At 39.0% G+C, this 13,494-nt stretch overlaps 1 protein-coding gene across 4 annotated transcripts in view; it reads left to right on the forward strand.

The window, feature by feature from the left end:
- LOC147380223 (multidrug resistance-associated protein 1-like) overlaps positions 1–13,494 on the forward strand; it is a 96,202-nt gene that overhangs the window by 23,376 nt on the left and 59,332 nt on the right. For all 4 annotated transcript variants that reach the window (XM_086411736.1, XM_086411703.1, XM_086411725.1 and 1 more), the window contains 2 exons: positions 5,951–6,205; positions 8,628–8,693. In XM_086411736.1, coding sequence (XP_086267862.1) covers positions 5,951–6,205; positions 8,628–8,693 — 321 coding nt within the window. The remainder of the gene's footprint in view (positions 1–5,950; positions 6,206–8,627; positions 8,694–13,494) is intronic.

A 13,494-nucleotide genomic window follows, 5' to 3' on the forward strand; every position in this document is an offset into this window, starting at 1 on the left:
AAAAGATATGAAATACAAATATTAAAGAGTCTAGGAATCACTTTAAATGCTAACATTTTTTTCCCATATATGGCCCATATGGAACAGGTCTTCATTCATTGATTAAAGCACTGGAGTTTAGGTATAGGATTTGGGTAGATTTATAAAAGCTGGTTTTAGAAAAGGCAGAGGAACCAGAGATCAAATTGCCAACATCTGCTGGAAAAAGCAAGAGAGTTCCAGAAAAACATCTATTTCTGCTTTATTCACTATTCCAAAGCCTTTGACTGTGTGGATCACAATAAACTGTGGGAAATTCTGAAAGAGATGGGAATACCAGACCACCTGACCTGCCTCTTGAGAAACCTGTATGCAGATCAGGAAGCAACAGTTAGAACTGGACATGGAACAACAGACTGGTTCCAAATAGGAAAAGGAGTATGTCAAGGCTGTATATTGTCACCCTGCTTATTTAACTTATATGCAGAGTACATCATGAGAAATGCTGGGCTGGAAGAAGCATAAGCTGGAATCAAGATTGCTGGGATAAATATCAATAACCTCAGATATGCAGATGACACCACCCTTATGGCAGAAAGTGAAGAGGAACTAAAAAGCTTCTTGATGAAAGTGAAAGAGGAGAGTGAAAAAGTTGGCTTAAAGCTCAACATTCAGAAAATGAAGATCATGGCATCCGGTCCCATCACTTCATGGGAAATAGATGGGGAAACAGTGGAAACAGTGTCAGACTTTATTTTGGGGGGCTCCCAAATCACTACAGATGGTGATTGCAGCCATGAAACTAAAAGATGGTTACTCCTTGGCAGGAAAGTTATGACCAACCTAGATAGCATATTGAAAAGCAGAGACATTACTTTGCCAACGAAGGTCTGTCTAGTCCAGGCTATGGTTTTTCCAGTGGTCATGTATGGATGTGAGAGTTGGACTGTGAAGAAAGCTGAGCACCGAAGAATTGATGCTTTTGAACTGTGGTGTTGGAGAAGACTCTTGAGAGTCCCTTGGACTGCAAGGAGATCTAACCAGTTCATTCTAAAGGAGATCAGTCCTGGGTGTTCTTTGGAAGGACTGATGCTAAAGCTGAAACTGCAGTACTTTGGCCACCTCATGTGAAGAGTTGACTCATTGGAAAAGACTCTGATGCTGGGAGGGATTGGGGGCAGGAGGAGAAGGGGATGACAGACGATGAGATGGCTGGATGGCATCACCGACTCAATGGATGTGGGTCTGAGTGAACTTCGGGAGTTGGTGATGGACAGGGAGGCCTGGAGTGCTGCGATTCATGGGGTTGCAAAGAGTCAGACACGACTGAGAGACTGAACTGAACTGAACTGATAAGCATAAAAGAATAGATAGCAGTAGAAATTGAAGCAAACCATCAGAAATAAAAAGGAAAGTCAAGTCTCGTGGGTGAGTACATTACAACAAGGGCAAAGAGACCCTGGAGATAATTAATGTAACAGGGAATAGCATCTACAGGAGTGAGACTATGTGGGTCCTTAGAGATTATTTAACAACAGAGAGCATTCTAAGATCAGAGGGGTTCAGTGGGTCCTGCAGTATGGATTAAGATTTAATTCTTAGTCCATCAGACAAGCAGCAGAAGACATTACTTAGTGACCTGTAGTGTTCAGATGCCCTTGGTAGCCTATGCAGGTGACACTAATATAAGGGAGTCTTTCTTCTGAATCTCTTATCCTATATCTGCTTTCCAAAGGGACTAATTGTGGTTATTAGATCTCTTGTCTCCTTTACAGATTTTAGGATTCTGATGTTTATCATGTTTCGATAACTTCAGCTCTCATAGATGACCAGATAACTCATATTCATCTGACACTGGCACTCCTTCATCAGGAATTCATTACTAGACTTGGGTAAAGCTAGTCTTACATCCTTTTCCTGGTGAGGAGGGGATGTGTTAGAAAGCTCTTTATCTCTACCCAATCGCATGACTGTTGCTACTCTAGTAAAGTTCAAGAGACTTCATTTTTAAGGTTTGTGGGGAAGAACACGGACCTCTTTCTACTTGACCACTTCATGAGTCTTTGGGTCTTAAAACTCAGTTTTGTTATCCCTTCGCTCCCAATTACAGGCTCCATGAGAGTTTTTGAGGACTAATAATAAGATATGTTTCAAAAGCAGCATCAGTTAGTCCTGTGCTTAATGTGGGCAGCCTGTGGGCATTCTGACAAATGCCATCCAGTAGAAGTTTTTGTGATTTTTAAATTATTCTATATCCACATTATGCAGTATGGTAGCTACTAATCACATATGACTGTTGAAACTGAAAACTTGGCAAGTAAGAGCAAGGAAGTAAATCTTTAATTTTAATTAAATTTAATATCCATATCTAGACTGTCTACATTTGCGCCTAAAGGATATTCTTTCCTTAATTGTGGGAAGAATGCAGTATAAAGAAAATTGATAAAATTATTTTTCCATTCTTTAAAATAGAGATACTTAAATGTGATTAGAAGGAGAAGAGAGAAAGAGAATCCTGGCATACTTTTTTGCATCCAAAAGAGCTGAAGAAAATGATTTCTCATAGATTTATGAGGATTCACCTTTACATACACCCTGACTCATTAGAAGTATGGTAACTGCTGAGAATCACTGGGATAAAAATGTTTAGGGTTCTTCCAGCTCTAAATAATATAATGTCTATGACTCAGAGCTAGGGTGGTCAGGAAAAATAGTTCAAGAAATAAATATATGGACCAGGGCTGTGGCAAAAAAAAATCAGCAAAGAACAAATATTTGAAGGAGAATGTGAAATCGCAAAGCAAATTTCATAATCATATGACAAAATGAACCATTACTGAATTGAGGTCAGTAATAAACAAGATATTTCCAGTCTGTAAAAAGGATTCTTGAGGCTGGGAGCCACATATGATTTATCTGGGTCTTTTTATGGCTTCCCTGGTGGCTCAGATGGTAAAGAATCTTCCTGCAATACAGGAGACACAAGAGACTCAGGTTCAGTCCCTGGGTCAGGAAGATCTCCTGGAGAAGGAAATGGTTACCCATTCCAGTATTCTTGCCCAGATAATTCCATGGACAGAGGAGCCTGGTGGGCTATGGTCCATGTTTTCACAAAGTCGAACACGATTGAGCAACTAACACATTTTTTAGAGCAAATGCAATCAATGAAATGAATGAAGTTTCAAAATTAAGGAGTCACAAGGTTGTGTTACCTGTCTTCCTGAGTGGGGCTCCAACAAGGGTCCTTCAGCCCAGTGCCCTTTGAGCATCTGAGTTCTGGTCAGAAGCAAAGGAAGGTTTTATTCTTTGATCAGATAACGAAGAGGTGTGGGCCTGTTTTCTTGAGCACCCACTCTCCCAATAGGCAGTAGGTAGGGCTGCTTTATAAGGATCTCTCAAAGTGAGGTTCTTGTGGAGTTGGAGCAGGGGCAGCTGGGCTGCTTAGGCTCCAGACGGCAGTTCCTGGAGCAGCGTCTCTGCACGTGGCCTGCAGCTACCATCTTGGATTTTGTGTCACGCACGGCTTCTGCACATGGACGCCCAGCTGAGGTGTAGGCTCAGCCGTTTTCTTTCACAGGAGGAACCCTGGTGTGAAGGGCCAGATGCAAGGCTCTGCACATGGCCTCCCTGTGAGCAAAGGGGAATAGACTAAGTGCTAGGGAAAATGCGGGGGCGGGGGGGGGGGTGGTGGAAACAAGGCAAGACTTAATTTTATTATGGAATTCCCTGAGAATTGTTAATGGCCTTTGCTAGTGACAGTTGTGCTTTGTGTGTTTTCCTAAAGGAGGGGCATTTATTTGATTCCTTGGGTAATTTGATTATTTTGAACTACCCAGTCTTTTAGTTTTTACATAAGTCAGTTTATATTTTCCTTCTAGAAAAGTAGGATAACATGTTTGTATTTGTTTATAATAGTATGTTGGAGGTGGATGCTATTAGAGATCAATGGATCTCACTTAAAAAATGGTGTAGTCTTAATGAAATGAGAACAACTGTTCTTGGATTTCCATTGTTTTTCTTGAGCACATTAAATGGTCAGTAACTTATTAGGGGAGATTAAAAAGCTGCCTTTGGAGGAGACATGGCTAGAAGCTTAACTATCGTAGTGTATTTTTTTCCTTTTTTATTTACTCTTATGGGAGCAGTATTTATTCTGTCGTATCATCAGCACCGTACCTTGGAAGGAAGGAGCAGAAAATTAAAGGATTTAGCATTGCAGCAGCCATCAAGCTTAGGAGGATCCTGATCCCTTGTGAACCTCTGAGGGTTGTGCCTTTCCTCTGCTGGCCCCATAGACTGCCATATGCACTGAGCCCGTGGGTTTTAAGCTAGGGAATGTTAGAAGTGTCCCACTGAAGGCCCTGCCTACTCATTTTCCAGAGGGGCTTTTTCTCTGGGCTTTCTATTAGTCATTTATTGAGTGAAGAGAACTTGAGTGTCCCCTGTATCCTATTTATCATTGTTAGATCTAGTTCTCAATCCTGTCTCTCTTTAAATCAGTGTGGTAGGAGTTCCTTAAAACTTTTGGCATATGGTGGGACTTTCACCTAATTTCTGGTATAAATATCAATTTCCTGCTTATTTTACAGTTATTTATGCATTTTTCTGGGCTTTCTGGGCTTCCCTTGTGGTTCAGCTGGTAAAGAATCTGCCGGCAATGTGGGAGACCTGGGTTCAATCCCCACTGGAAAGATCCCCTGGGAAAGGACATGGCAACCCACTCCAGTACTCTTGCCTGGGGAATTCCACAGAGAGAAGAGCAGGACAGGCTGCAGCCATGGAATCACAAAGAGTTGGAGACGACTCTGCAGCTAACTTTCGCTTTCACTTTCATGCATTTTTATGGGAATTTTAAATGAGTGGGAAATTAAATAAATGAATTTCTAATATTAGCCTTAGTAAGAAATTACCAATACTTAACCTTCAGTTCAGTTCAGTTCAGTTTAGTCGCTCAGTCGTGTCCGACTCTTTGCGACCCCATGAATCGCAGCACTCCAGGCCTCCCTGTCCATCACCAACTCCCGGGGTTCACTCAGACGCACGTCCATTGAGTCGGTGATGCCATCCAGCCATCTCATTGTCTGTCATCACCTTCTCCTCCTGCCCCCAATCCCTCCCAGCATCAGAGTCTTTTCCAATGAGTCAACTCTTCGCATGAGGTGGCCAAAGTACTGGAGTTTCAGCTTTAGCATCAGTCCTTCCAAAGAACACCCAGGACTGATCTCCTTTAGAATGGACTGGTTGGATCTCCTTGCAGTCCAAGGGACTCTCAAGAGTCTTCTCCAACACCACAGTTCAAAAGCATCAATTCTTCGGTATATTGAATTCAATATACAAATATTAAATGACATATACAGAAGGAAAGGGAGAATTAGGCCTTGGAAGAACAGAGAAGATGGAACAATACTCTTACCTCTGTAAATACCCATGGCCCTTCTTAGCTACTGTTAGACTTGTGTGTGTGTGTGTGTGTGTTAGTCCCTCAGTTGTGTCTAACTCTTTGCGACCCCATGGGCTGTTGCTGGCCAGGCTCCTCTGTCCATGAATTCCCCAGGCAAGAATACTGGAGTGGGTAGCCATTTCCTTTTCCAGGGGATCTTCCCAACCCAGGGATTGAACCCTGGTCTCCTGCATTGCAGGCAGATTCTTTACTATTTGAGTCCTTGGAAGCCCTTATAATTAGCCTGTGTGTAGGATGTGTGTGTAGTAGGGGAGTGTACTCCACTACTAGACTGAAATCTCTTTAAGATTGAAACTATATCATTAATAAAATACTTTCTTTAGATTTTCATTGATTCGCCTGTGTACTCTGTATTGATGAACTTTAGATGATTTAGTAGGGGTGCAAAAGAACAGAAAGGAAGCTCAGTTCTAGAAAACTTTTTATTTATAGTTAAAAGTTGTCATTGTTTGACTGTAAAGATCCTGCATGATCTACAGAACTGTAAATATTCTGCTTCTCTTTTCCCAGGCCCTGCTTCTATCTAATGTTTCTAGAAAACAGTTTTCTACCGGGGAAATTATTAACTTGATGGCAACAGATACCCAGCAGCTCATGGACTTGATGACAAACATCAATCTTCTTTGGTCAGCTCCTTTTCAAATCCTGATGGCCGTATCACTCCTTTGGCAAGAGCTGGGTCCAGCCGTGTTAGCAGGGGTGGCAGTCCTTGTGTTTGTTATACCAATGAATGCTTTAGTTGCAAATAGAATGAAAAAGCTGAAGGTAAGAAAATAATTGCCTCATGTTACCTGTGTCAAACAGAAGCTGAGTTTCCAGACTTGATACTAAACACCTAGCTAATTCTCTGAATATAGAAAATAGAGGCTTAAAATGGATACAATATGAATTAATCATTTATTGAACCAGTATTGATTGAGCATCTATCCTGTCAGTCACTGTGCCAGGCACATAAAGTATAGCAGTGAAGAGAACTGACAAGTTCCAGCTCTCCTTGGGTTATTGGGGAAGAAAGGCAACAAACAAATAAATAAAATAGGTAGATAGCATAATGCCTGGTGTTAATTTGTGTATGAAGAGAGATAATTAGGATAAAGTGATAGAGTAACAAAGCATTTCATTTCACAAACAAAGTCTGGAACATCCTGAGGAAAGATATGATGTATCAGCTGAGTAAGGCACCAATCCATGTGGATGTCTAAGAAAAAGATATCAAGCAAACGGAATGGTGTGTGCACAGCCGAGAGGTGGGGATATGCTAGGTCTGCCTTAAGTAGCAAGAAGGCTAGTGAGCTAAAATGTGCAAGGAGTGGCTGCGTGCAGCCAGTGGACAGTAAATGCCTAACTGAATTAATTTTAATATTATTCTTCTACATTCCGTCAGTCATCTTACTGTCAATATATTTTTGACATCTGCTATTTCCAAAACAGTGTGTACTATGCTGTACTGTAGGAATGGGGGAACAGGACCAAGACAGAGTTCACTTCTCTGAAGGAGATCACACTGTAATGGGAGAAATAGATGGTTTCCCATGTTAAAGTAACAAAGATAGATGCAGATGTGTTGCTTAGGACAATTATTTTATTTTTTTAAATGAATAAAGGGTAAACAACATCTTATGTATGGACATGGAAATGAATCAATCACTATTAGGAAAACGTAAACAAGAGAAACACACACACACACACATATATAAGTATAAAGAATCTGCCTGCCGATGCATGAGATGCAGGAGACGCAGGTTCGATCCCTGGATTGGGAAGATGCCCTGGAGAAGGAAATGGCAACCCTCTCTAGTATTCTTGCCTGGGAAATCTCATGGACAGAAGAGCCTGGTGGGCTACAGTCAGTGGGGTTGAAAAAGTGTTGGAAATGACTTAGTGACTAAACAACAAAAATGTGTAATATGTATGCCATGAATTTATATGGTGTGTATATATATGTATATATGTGTGTGTATATATATATATTTATATATATATGTATAATGATCCAGTTTTTAAAATGTGAATATACCTTGCACACGGATATGATAAAAATATATATAAAGTGATATATTTATATCACTATATAGTGATAAAGATATCTAAATATAGGTTTTAATGTATTTGTATGAACATAGAAATAACCTAGAGATAAAACACTAGTCTTTTAAGAGTAGTTACCTGTAAAGTGAAATTAAATGGAAGGAGGGAAGATTTTTTTACTTATTACTTTAATACATTTAGAAGCTAAGAATTTATACCTTCTTTTACTTTTTTCTGAATTTTTCAAATAATTACCCAAAAGCCTAGTTTTTAAAGATACGAACTAGGAAATAACATATAATTATAAAATAATTATGAATTATTAAACATATGGGTATTTAGAATAACAGATTTTTAAATGAATAATTTTAAAATATGTTTTTTAATATTCTGGATATTAAATAATTGTAAGTTAAATTTTTAGGAATGGAATTACATTATCGGGAATTTATCTAGAGCCCTAAAACATCCAAGAGACTCCAATATTAGGTACAAGTATTCTAAATAAAAAATATGCTTTAATCACACAAACGATATAAAGGATGTTAGCTTGTAAATGTGTACTTTGTTAGATATACAAGTACCTATTATTGCATATAACATAATTGTGGCAATATTATTGGAGAAAATCCTTAAGACCAAATGACCAAATGATAATAAGTATTATAAATAAAGTTTTACATTATAAATAGTAAGTTATATAATACATAATATTTGCAAAAAAAGCTGGTATGTGTATATATATATATATGTGTGTGTGTGTGTGTGTATATATATTTGTGATAATAGAAGTACCACAGGAATAAAGATTTACATACATATAATTGATAGAGTTTGGGGAATTTTTCCCATTTTGATTGAATATAGATACTTTTATTCCATTTATAACAAAATTTTTCTGAATAAATATTATATTTTCTACTCTTTTGGAAAGTGTACAACTTGTTTTTATTTTACTGCTGGCTACTTTTAAGTTTTAAAGTATTTATAACTGTTATCCAACATTAACAGAATAATGTATAGATGTTATAATATAGTTTTTATCAACTGAATATTATATAAAATAGAGGAAGTAGATTGCATTTTTAAAAATAGTTATGTAAATTAAAGTATTAGCAACTTTTATCAAATATACTGTCATTTTCTTTCCATTATATAGAAAAATCAAAGGAAGAACAAAGACAAACAGATAAAACTGCTCAATGAAATCTTACATGGAATTAAGGTAATAAAAAAAGGATATGCATTTAATTTATCTATTTAGAATACAGCAATAAGTTAACCAATAAATGAATCTTTTAGCATTCTCAATATCAAAATAATGAAATATGTATAATTTTGAGAGAGTAATTTAGATTTCAGATGTATAAGATTTCTTACATTGAAATAGCATTTAAATAAAGCCAAATAAAATGTAAGGTGTTTTTTTGTTGTTCTCAACCAACAACTAAACACAAATATCTCAAAAGACACAAAATATTACTCGTTTTTAAAACAGAAAGTTTGGAATGAAGCAGGGAAGAGTGGCAGGAACACTGTCATCAGTGTGGAGGTAGACACATGGGGAAAGTGAGGAGAGGCCATTCTGTTTCTTTTATACAGAAGAGAAGCCGTCATACAAGTGTATTTTATGAAAAAGAGTGAAAGTGTTCATCGCTCAGTCACGTCCAACGCTTTGTCACCCCATGGACTAGAGCCCGCAAGGTGCTTCTGTTCATGGAATTTTCTGGGCAAGAATACTGGAGTGGGTTACCATTCCCTTCACCAAGGGATCTTCCTGACCAAGGGATCGAACCCAGGTCTCCTGCATTGCAGGCGGATTCTTTACTGTCTGAGCCACTTATCTGGCTATTCTATAAAAAGTACGTTACCGATTATTTGTTTCCTATAAAAACTACCTCCACTCCACACCACTGACATTTTCTCTGTGATAAAATGAGTGAAGCTTTGTAAATTTTGCATAGAGATACTCCTCAATTTTGGAGAAGGAAATGACAATCCATCCAGTGTTCATGCCTGGGAAATCCCATGGACAGAGGAGCCTGACAGGCTACAGTCCATGAGGTTGCAAGAGGAGGACTCAACTTAAGACTAAACCACCACCACATTCCTCAATTTATAATGGCTTTGTATCCTGATATACCCATCATAAGCTGAAAATACCGTTGTCGAAAATGCATTGAATATACCTAACATACTTATTACCATAGTTTAACATATATTTACATCACTTACATTAGACTACAGTTGGGCAAAATTATCTGACACAGAGCCTATTTTATAATAAAAATGAAAGTGAAGTTGCTCAGTTGTGTCTGACTCTTTGCAACCCCATGAACTGTAGACTACCAGGGTCCTCTGTCTGTGGGATTTTCCAGGCCAGAATACTGGAGTGGGTTGTCATTTCCATCTCGAAGGGATCTTCCCAACCCAGGGATTGAACCCGCGTCTCCTGCATTGCGGGCAGACACTTTACCATCTGAGCCACCAGGGAAAGCATTGAAAAGTTCACTAATTTATTGAATACTGTACTGAAAGTGAAAAACAGACTGGTAATATGGTTGCAGAATGGTTGGTAGTATATTGGCCATTTATCCTCTAGATTGTCTGGTTGCCCAGCACCATGGCAGAGTATTATATCACATAGAAGTAACCTGGGAAAAACATCAAAATTTGAAATTGGAAGTGCAATTTCTACTGAATGAATATTGCTTTCACACCGTCCTAAAGCTGAAAAATCCTAAATTGAATCACTGTATATCAGAGATCATCTGTGTATAATTTCAAATCCTATTGCACTTGGATTATAGCTCATCAGATTTTTCTAAAGCACAAAATTTGCAAAGTTCACATCGAATTTCCTTCTGACATTTAAAACTCCATCGGACATTTCCATCCACCTGCAATGTGGGAGACCTGGGTTTGATCCCTGGGTTGGGAAGATCCCCTGGAGGAGGGCATGGCAACTGACTCCATTATTCTTGCCTGGAGAATCCCCATGGACAGAGGAGCCTAGCAGGCTGTAGTCCATGGGGTCACAAAGAGATGGACACAACTGAGCAACTAACTACAGTGCAGTTCAGTCTCTCAGTCATGTCCTACTCTCTGCAATCCCATGGACTGCCTCACTCCAAGCTTCCCTGTCCGTCACCAACTCCTGGAGCTTGCTTAAATTCATGTCCATTGAGTTGCTGATGGCATCTAACCATCTTATCCTCTATCGTCCCCTTCTCCTCCGCCCTCTATCTTTCCCAGCATCACGGTCTTTTCACATGAGTCAGTTCTTTGCATCCGGTGGCCTAAGTATTGGATTTCAGCTTCAGTGTCAGTCCTTCCAATGAATATTCAGGAGTGATTTCCTTTGCCATTGACTGGTTTGACCTCCTTGCAGTCCAGTCTCAAGAGTCTTTTCCAACACCACAGTTCAAAAGCATCAATTCTTCAGCACTCAGCTTTCTTTATACACAAATAAATTATTTGTGTATTTGTGTATAAATAAATTGTGTATAAATAAATCCACAGAATAAACCCATTGTATGTACATACTGATTCACCTTAGAATCAGTAAATGATATGCTGCATTGTGCTGTATAACATTTTTATAAAAATATAAATTACTGAAGTGAAAGACTGTTAAATTGAAGATACCTTGAAAGGAGACTGATATCCATGAATAGCAATAAGATTGCCGGGAGAAATATCAATAACCTTAGATATGCAGACGACACCACCCTTATGGCAGAAAGTGAAGAGGAACTAAAAAGCCTTTTGATGAAAGTGAAAGAGGTGAGAGGAAAAAGTTGGCTTAAAGCTCAGCATTCAGAAAACGAAGATCATGGCATCTGGTCCCATCACTTCATGGGAAATAGATGGGGAAACAGTGGAAACAGTGTCAGACTTTATTTTGGGGGGCTCCAAAATCACTGCAGATGGTGACTGCAGCCATGAAATTAAAAGACGCTTACTCCTTGGAAGGAAAGTTATGACCAACCTAGATAGCATATTCAAAAGCAGAGACATTACTTTGCCAACAAAGGTCCATCTAGTCAAGGCTATGGTTTTTCTAGTGGTCATGTATGGATGTGAGAGTTGGACTGTGAAGAAAGCTGAGGGCAGAAGAATTGATGTTTTGAACTGTGGTGCTGGAGAACACTTTTTTTTTTTTTTTCATCATTTCCCCTTTATTTTTTTAAATTTAAATTTATTTTAATTGGAGGCTTTGTATAGAGCAGTGTTTTGAAGAAGACTCTTGAGAGTCCCTTGGACTGCAAGGAGATCTAAGCAGTCCATCCTAAAGGAGACCAGTGCTGGGTGTTCATTGGAGGGACTGATGCTGAGGCTGAAACTCCCATACTTTGGCCACCTCATGCGAAGAGTTGACTCATTGGAAAAGACCCTGATGCTGGGAGGGATTGGGGGCAGGAGGAGAAGGGGATGACAGAGGATGAGATGGCTGGATGGCATCACCGACTCAATGGACTTGAGTTTGGGTGAACTCCGGGAGTTGGTGATGGACAGGGAGGCCTGGCGTGCTGGGATTCATGGGGTCTCAAAGAGTCGGACACGACTGAGTAACTGAACTGAACTGAAATTTAACTCAGATTATTCTATAAAGTCACACATCCTCGAAGTATATGATCCAGATGCACCTTGCACCTCTTTGTGGGTTAACTGAGACCCCCAGCATCCATTAGAAAACAGTGATGTATGTTTATGTGCTGTTAAGTATTGATATTGATAAAATGAAATTTGTTTTATCAGTAGGACTAAGACAATGTAGATAAAAGAAATTTCCTCAAGATCTAAGCAAAGTTCAAGATTTAAAATAGCAGTCCCAGCAGTAAATACACTAGAATATTGGAAGAGGTCCAAATGGAAATCAGTTAGGACAGTTTAAAAGTCGGGGCAGTTTGCATCCATGGTGTTTGAAAACAGGTGTCATAAAGCCTCTCTCTAACAATGGTAGTGGCTTAGCATTTATCAAACATTTTCTGTATGTCACACACTGTACTTATCACTATATCTGTTTCCTCATATAATTCTTATAAACCTAAAGAAAAAGATTTCTCATCTTTGTTTTACAAATAAGGAAACAAAGTGAGCAGTTGAGGGTCATGCCTGAGTTCACAGAGCTGGTAAGAGATTATTAGAGATTTCCAGAGGATTCATAGACATATAGATAGATAGATTAATAGATAAACAAAGATTTATTTTAAGCAACTGGCTTATGAGTATAGGCAGTGACATGTCTAAAATCTGTTGAGCAGGCTGGAAATTCCTGCAGGACTTGATGCAACAGCCTTGAGTCTGGAGGCAAAACCCCTTCCATCTCAGAGAACCTTAGTTTTTTCTCTTGAGGGCTTCAACTGATTAGATTGGGCTCACCCATCTAAGGGGCTTCCCAGGTGGCTTTAGTGGTAAGGAACTTGTCTGTCAATGCCAATGCAAGACACGTAAGAGATGCAGGTTGATTCCTAGGTCAGGAAGATCCCCTGGAAAAGCAAATGGCAACCCACTGCAGTATTCTTGCCTGGAAAATCCCTTAGACAGAGGAGCCTGACAGGCTGCAGTCCATAGGGTCACAAACAGTTGAATACAACTTAAGCAACGTAGCTTGTTACCACCCATTTAATGGAGAGAAATCTTCTTTATTTAAAGTTTAATGGTTAAAAGGTGAATCAGATCTAAAAATTACCTTCACAGTAACATCTACTGGTATTTGATAAAATAACTGGGCAACATAACCTAGCCAAATTTACACATAAAACTATCACAAAAAACTAAGATCATGGCATCCAGTCCAATCAGTTTATGGCAAATAGATGGGAAAACAGTGGAAACAGTGACAGATTTTATTTTCTTGGGCTCCAGAATCACTGTGGTCAGTGACTGCAGCCAGGAAATTAAAAGATGCTTGTTCCTTGGAAAGAAAACTATGATAAATCTAGACAGCATATTAAAAAGTAGAGACATCATTTTACTGGCAAAGGTCCACATAGTCAAAGGTATGGTTTTTATAGTAGTCA

The sequence above is a fragment of the Bos grunniens genome, chromosome 1 (genome assembly GCF_055505025.1).
Source record: "Bos grunniens cultivar Pamir isolate PY7600 chromosome 1, Bosgru_T2T1.0, whole genome shotgun sequence".
In the NCBI taxonomy this organism is placed as follows: domain Eukaryota; kingdom Metazoa; phylum Chordata; class Mammalia; order Artiodactyla; family Bovidae; genus Bos; species Bos grunniens.